Below are 7,013 nucleotides of genomic sequence, written 5' to 3'. Positions count from 1 at the left end.
ATCCTATTTTTAATTCAAAATAAAAAATCGTCAGCATTTTAATTCAAAATTCCTATTTTTAGTATGCAAAAGTTTTTGTAATTCTAAATTATTTAAATTATATAAAAAAAATGGAACGGAAAATTTTAAATAAAAAAACAAGCTATCAAAACAGGCATTAGCTATTTTTAAAATTTTAGGACATTTTTTAAATGCATTAACATATTTTGAATTATAAAGCATTTTGTCAAATGCCTTTAATAATTTTTAATACATGGAATTGTATTTGAGATCATGGACTTTTCTTATTGTACAAACTTTTTCTAAAATTGCACAAATTTTATTGTATATGCGAGCATTTTTTACAAAAGTTCAAGCAGTTTTTGAAGTCACAAACATTTTAATTTTTTCAATATGTTGATTTATAATTTTCAGTTTATGAAAATTGTAAAGATTATTTGAAGTTCTAAATTATTTAAAATTAATAAATAAAACGGAACTGAAAATAAATAAATAAACGGAATTAAAAGCAGGCGCATGTGCATGGGCCGGCCCGTACGATGTGTTGGATATTCTCTCAGCATGCAGAGCATAATATATAACGTTTTTACATGAGCCGGCCCAGTTCAATATTTTTCGTTTTGTGAAACGTTTTCTATTACTTATCGGTGGCATGATGGGTAATTAATGCAAACTTTAGGGGTAATTTTCAAGACGGACGACCAGAAATCGTATTTGGTTTATTATTATAGCAAAAAAACCCGTGCGTTGCAACGGAAGCAAACCATAAAACACGTCTTAACCTAATAATGATGACTTGAGATCTTTATTTAAACTTACTGCATAAATAGAATTTATAAAATGTTAAATAAGTAAAATAACATCATATTTAGATTATACACATCACTATAGATTTAAATTATATTATAAATAAAAATTTAAAAATTAAATAGGTAAGATACATTAGATTTTGATTCAACACATTTTTTAAATGAAAGTTCATATGTAATAATTTAGAATTAGAGTTACAGTTTAAAAGATATAATTGTTTATAGTATTTGTTAATTATAATTGGACCGCGGATTAATTAACAACATGGATCGGCCTCGTTATGAAAAATAGATTGTACGCTATTGATTAAAATTACAGCATAAATATTATTTAAAAACTATTTAATAAATAAAATAATATTATATTTAAATTGTGCGCGTCACTATTGATTTAAATTACATTATAAACAGAATTTTAAAAAATTAAATAGATAAACTAACATTATATTCAGATTTTACATATTTTTCTAATAAAATTTTATATATAATATTGTAAAATTGAAGTTACTGTTTGAAAGATATATATTTTTAAAGTATTTTACACTTATAATTTAACTACGATTAATTAATTAAAAACTGTTGGAGTGTTTTCGAAAACATACGGAAAATGATTGTTTTTTTTTACTCAAATATGTACTGCGGGTTTATTTTATGAAAACTGAAGGAGGTTTTAAAAAAAATCCAGAAAACGATTCATTCTCTCACTGTGTTATGTACTGCGGGGTTGATTTCGGAAAAGGACAGGGGGTTTCTTGTAAAAACGAAAAAATGATTCATCTCTCACTTGAATCTGGAATGCGGGTTGATTTTGGAAAACTTCAGGTTTTTTTTTTTTGGCAAAACGACTACGATGGACGGAAGAAGCACTGCGTGCTTTATTTTTAGGGAGAGATTAGAGAGAGAAGAGATTTTTTAAAGACAAAGATGGCTTAGGGTCGGCCTTTTTTTTTTGGTTATAGGTAACGTTTGCACGAAACTGGACGTGGTTGTGGTATAGCCCAATGGCCGAAGTGAGGGGCCGAGAATGGCTCTCCACAGCAGCACGAACCACGAAGTGTATTTTCAGATTCCACTCAAGCCCATCACTGTTCGAGCCGGCCCGCTTCTGCTGCGACCGCACGGCACGCACCATCCTTCCTTGCATTCCCCTTCCAAGCTGCAGACTGCAGCCTCCATGCCGCTCGCCCCGCGCCGACGCCGCCAAAACCCTCCCCAAAACCTCCGACAGTCGCCGCCCACCTCCCAAAGATGCCGCCCAGGCCGGCGAGGCGGGCGTTCCAGTACATCTCCTCGCCCCGCAGGCCTCCGCCGCCGTCCCCGCTGCCCGCGGCGCCCGCCGCTGGCGAGGGCCTGGCCTCCGAGGCCGACGCCGACTCGGTCTACAACGTCGTCACGGCCGCTCCCACGCCGTCGGCCATGGAGTCCGCGCTCGCCGCCTCCGCCGTCCCGCTCTCGGCCCCGCTCCTCGACCTCGTCCTCCGCCGCTTCCGCTTCGCCCACGGGGACCCGCTCCGCGCGCTCTCGCTCCTCTCGCTCGCCGCCGACCGCTGCGGCGTCGCGCCCTCCCCCTTCGCGCTCGACACGGCTCTCTACGTGCTCGGCCGCGCCCGCCGCTTCTCCCACATGTGGGACCTCGTGCGGTCCATCCACCGGCTCTGCCCCGACGCCATCACCGCGCGCACCGCCATGGTCGTCCTCGGCCGCGTCGCCAAGATCTGCTCCGTTCGCGAGACCGTCGCCTCCTTCCGCCGCCTCTTGCGGCTCTTCCGCGGCCGCGACGGCACGGACTCGGCCGACCTCTTCAACGCGCTGCTCCGCACGCTCTGCCAGGAGAAGAGCATGTCCGACGCGCGCAACGTCTACCACGCGCACAAGCACGAGTTCCAGGTGAACCGCCACACCTTCAACATCCTGCTCTCCGGGTGGAAGTCTTCGGAGGACGCCGATGCGTTCTTCGCAGAGATGCGGGAGCACGGGATCGATCCTGACTTGGTCACCTACAACTCTTTGATTGATTGCCACTGCAAGAACGGAGGCGTGGAGAAGGCCTACAAGCTGCTCGATGAAATGCGGGGGAACGAAATTGCCCCCGATGTGATCACGTATACGAGCTTGATTGGCGGACTGGGACTGATTGGCCAGCCAGACAAGGCTAGAGACCTGCTGAAGGAGATGCGTGAGCTTGGATGTCACCCGGATGTGGCGGCGTACAATGCCACAATACGGAACTTTGTTATAGCAAAGAGGCTTGGTGACGCGTTTGCGTTGATGGACGAAATGGCCTCAAAGGGACTGATGCCCAATGCCACGACATATAACCTTTTCTTCCGGTTCTATTACTGGGCGTATGATATTGGTAGCGCGTGGCTGTTGTATGAGCGGATGCGGTCTGAAAGATGCTTCCCCAACACGCAGTCTTGCATGTTTATCATTAGGTTATGTCATCGGCATGGTAAGGTGGCAGAAGCACTAGAGCTGTGGGGTGATATGGTCGAGAACGGGTTTGGGTCATTCACCTTGGTGTCAGATGTTTTGTTTGACCTGTTATGTGACGAGGGGAAGCTGGAGGAGGCTGAGAGGTGCTTCCATCAAATTACTGATTTGGGGCAGAAACCCAGCAGCGTTTCGTTTAGAAGAATCAAGATACTTATGCAGCTTGCCAAGCGGGAAGAATCTATTGCCGGATTAACTGAGAAAATGGCTAAGTTTGGACGGCTGCCACCTGAGGATTGCCAAAGCGTTCGTCGCCCTGCTGAAAGCACACCCGATGGAGATGATACTGATGTAATAATAGCAACTTAGCAAGTTATTCATACGACGGGGAACAATATTTGATGACCACAAGTTTGGCTGACCAGGGAAATAATTGAATGGTTCTGAAGAGTTCACTGTACTATTATCCTGTGGAGGTAAAACCTTAGAGATTTCTGGTTTTATATGAAGATATTGGTTAGTCGTTTTGCTTCCATCATTTCGGATGACAATACTGCATCTTCAAACAGGTATTGAAAATTCCGGATGTTACTGGGTGACAATCGATTTATTTTGCCAGATTATTGTCACTATCAATATATTACTTTCCAGCATATTCAGAGTGGGGGACCTCTAGCCTGCCTATTGGACCATATATGGTGTCACACCACTATACAATCTGTCATATGAAAATGAAACTGCATATGGTATGCCTACATCATCATAGAACCTAAGTATGATTGACGTAAAATTGGAGTTTTGGAACTACTCCCTCAATTCCAATTTACTTCACGTGTTACTTGCAAAGACCAAGGAAGTCCGGTGATTAGTAGATTTGGAGGATTTCAGCCGAATTTGCCTTCCGGTCTGTTGGGAGGATCGTTGACTAGACTGATTTTTATAATTAATTCAAGCTCTGTGTTTGTCTGATATAAATGTTGGAAGTTACAGGGGAGGAAAACAAAACACTTATCTTGTCTCTCAATTTATCGCATTCTGAATTTATTGATCGAGGGTAACATCGAAGTGTTCATAAACCTATTCTGCAACAATAGATTGTGACCTTTTTTTTCTATAGTGAATGACCTGAAAATGGAAGTATTACCTTGCTGATGTGAATAGCCAGCAGCGCACTAGAGACTGAATGAATGTGCATCGTTATACTGTGATGAACCATTGTCATGAACAACACCTGGAAAATGTAAATAATAATTCACCTAAACAGTTAAATCACATGGGGTGGGTGATTTTCTCCTGTAGATTTTGCCATTTTGCCCACTGGATGAGTTGATTAAGCATCTGTGTGTTTTTGTTGCTCTGGTGTGCTGCCTATGTTTGGATCAGTTTAGCTTCGTGATTTGGGCGAACACCAGGCCAATATTTTCGGTGGGTTCCACAGTTCATTCCTATTAACGTGCAGATCACAGGTGGGGACAGGTGGGGCAGCTGTGTGCTGGGCTCTTTGGAAAACTAGAAATAAGGCATGTTTTGAGAAGACCACCCCTCTGTTGGATTAGTTCGTTATATACTTGTGTGTTCCTTAAACAGTGGGCAGGTCCCCATTTCCAATGGTTAAGCAAGCACTGAGGGAAGGAGTTAGATTTTTCAGGCGCTTGTGTTCCGGAGCCATGAACCGCAGGAAACAGGTCAGCCTCAGGGGCAGATCAAAGATGCGTCAAGTTCCCAGGAGGATGATTATGACGATGACGAGCTGCTGGGTGAGGACCTGATGACGCCATCTGACTCTTGAGGGAGTCGTCGGAGTGAAGAACACCGGTGATGACAGTCCCAGGTTTCTCCCATAGACTTGCCCATGTTTTTGTAGCTGCTGTTGTTAATTTGCAGCTGGGTCGGAGTAGTAGCTAGTGCCTCCCCTCTTGGGTTCTCATCCGTCCTCTGTTTTTTTAGGCCTCCTCCACCCTCTGTTGTTCTCTTGCTTTTGTGTTCAGCGAACCTTGTTCCGTTTCTGAATCTCAATGTTTGCAGACGAATGAAGTTCACCGTTGTGACACATGGAGATGAAGTTAATACGACGAGGTCAGTACGGATGCCTTCGAAACAGAAATTGTGTTTGTACTCCCTTCGTTTTTATTTACTCTGCATATTAGCTTTGACTGAAGTCAAACTTTATAAAGTTTGACCAAGTTTGTAGGAAACAGTATGTACATTTACCGTAACGAATTTATATGATGTGAAAATACATGCAATGGTGAATTGAATGGTATTGGTTTGGTGATGTACATGCAATGATGATTTTTTTTGAGATTGGACTTTATACAAACCTAATATGCAGAGTAAATAAAAACGGAAGAAGTACAAAAGACTGAAATGAAACTGAAAAAGAACAAGTGTTCAAAAAAAAAAAACTGAAATGAAACAGAAAAGTTAGGAACAGGCACAGCTAGCCAGTCTGCTTGCCTGTGCCTCCTTCCACCGCCTAGAATTCTGGCACCGAGTTCATTGCTACAGTAGTTGCGTCTGCTCGTCTTCCATCTCGCCTCCTAGAATTCCAAAAACAGAGTTATCCACCGAGTCCACTGGTGATTTGTACAGGTATATATAAACACTCCCAATTGCCTCAGTTTCTCATCCCATTTTTCAGGAAACGCACACACCCATCATCCAGGAGTAATGTCGAAGCAGATCCTCCACGACGCCCACAAGGACCACCCCCTGGTGCTCCGCCGCGTCGCCGGCGCTGGCTTCCGCTGCAATGGCTGTGGCTGCAACGGGACGGGCTTCCGCTACCGCTGCGACGCCTGCGACTTCGACCTGCACGAGCTCTGCGCGACGTGCCCGCCGACCACGCTCCTTCCCATCCACGGCCAGCACCCGCTGACGTTCGAGCCGGCCGTGGTCTCTGACGAGGGTCGCTTCTGCCACCTGTGCGAAACGGCCATCGAGGGCATGCACTACCGCTGCCGCGCGACCGACTTCGACGTGCACCCTATCTGCTCCCAGCTGCCAGCCGTGGCCGTCTCGCCGTTGCACCCGGAGCATCTCGTCGTCCTCACCGTGGCCCATCCAACCAAGTGCACGCGGTGTAGCGACGTCTGCTTGTGGCGCTACCGGTGCAATCCCTGCGGGGTTAACCTACACCCCAGGTGCTTGCTGGGGCCTGACAAGACGCCGCTTGGCATTCCCAAAGACAGCCTGTTACGCGGATTCTTCTTGTGATGAAGCATTCGACTTGGATTGAGGCATTGAGCGTGCTGATGAGCGATGAACTCCTGAATCAAATGGTGATGTCTACAGTCTAGAGTATACCCGGGTGTGAGTGAGTTGGGTCATGGGGTCATGCGTCGTGTCTGGTTGGTCAGCTACATGTTCGTCACCTCCATGTTTGTACTGCAGCTGTTTGTGCACCGATTCAGCTCAAGTTTGAGTTACTTTGCTAGAATAAGTCTATAGTTTGAGTTACTTTGCTAAATAAACCCAAGACTTCTCCAACGCAATCTCTGAAAACAGACACCAGCAAACATCCGCACACATGGATACGAAAGCCGGCAATCCAACCGTATACATCAAATGTCCGCCTCTGTTAATTTTAAATAAAATAGAGCACAACAACCTTCCGTCAAATAGCAGCGCTTAACTAAATTTCCTTTCGCCAAACTTGCCAAATAGTCTTTCTACAATAACTAAGTGATTCCCTTAAAACGAAAGCAATTGTGGACTTGTGGTTAGTAGCTTTTTGTTTGGAGGAAGGCTACAAATTAGTGTAGCTTCCCC

At 44.6% G+C, this 7,013-nt stretch overlaps 2 protein-coding genes across 2 annotated transcripts; both read left to right on the top strand.

Moving 5' to 3' along the window:
• Positions 1-1,958: 1,958 nt before the first annotated feature.
• On the top strand, positions 1,959-3,895 carry LOC123449370 (putative pentatricopeptide repeat-containing protein At1g02420). Its single transcript, XM_045126571.1, has 2 exons — positions 1,959-3,718; positions 3,812-3,895. The coding sequence occupies exon 1, from the start codon at positions 2,058-2,060 to the stop codon at positions 3,609-3,611; it is 1,554 nt and encodes a 517-aa protein (XP_044982506.1). The 5' UTR covers positions 1,959-2,057; the 3' UTR covers positions 3,612-3,718; positions 3,812-3,895.
• Positions 3,896-4,981: 1,086 nt separating this feature from the next.
• LOC123449371 lies at positions 4,982-6,711 on the top strand. The gene is made up of 3 exons (XM_045126572.1): positions 4,982-5,073; positions 5,268-5,318; positions 5,884-6,711. The coding sequence occupies exons 2-3, from the start codon at positions 5,294-5,296 to the stop codon at positions 6,456-6,458; spliced, it is 600 nt and encodes a 199-aa protein (XP_044982507.1). The 5' UTR covers positions 4,982-5,073; positions 5,268-5,293; the 3' UTR covers positions 6,459-6,711.
• The last annotated feature ends 302 nt before the right edge of the window (positions 6,712-7,013 follow it).

This window comes from Hordeum vulgare, chromosome 4H (genome assembly GCF_904849725.1).
Source record: "Hordeum vulgare subsp. vulgare chromosome 4H, MorexV3_pseudomolecules_assembly, whole genome shotgun sequence".
NCBI classification, from domain to species: Eukaryota; Viridiplantae; Streptophyta; class Magnoliopsida; order Poales; family Poaceae; genus Hordeum; species Hordeum vulgare.
The sequence above is the reverse complement of the archived record's forward strand: the minus strand, read 5'-3'. Positions and strand labels throughout refer to the sequence as shown.

Coding starts and splice junctions, on each gene's coding strand:
- LOC123449370 (XM_045126571.1), top strand. CDS start 2,058: ATGCCGCCCAGGCCGGCGAGGCGGGCGTTCCAGTACATCTCCTCGCCC.
- LOC123449371 (XM_045126572.1), top strand. CDS start 5,294: ATGGAGATGAAGTTAATACGACGAG. Junction 5,319..5,883: donor GATGAAGTTAATACGACGAG/GTCAGTACGGAT, acceptor CCCATTTTTCAG/GAAACGCACACACCCATCAT.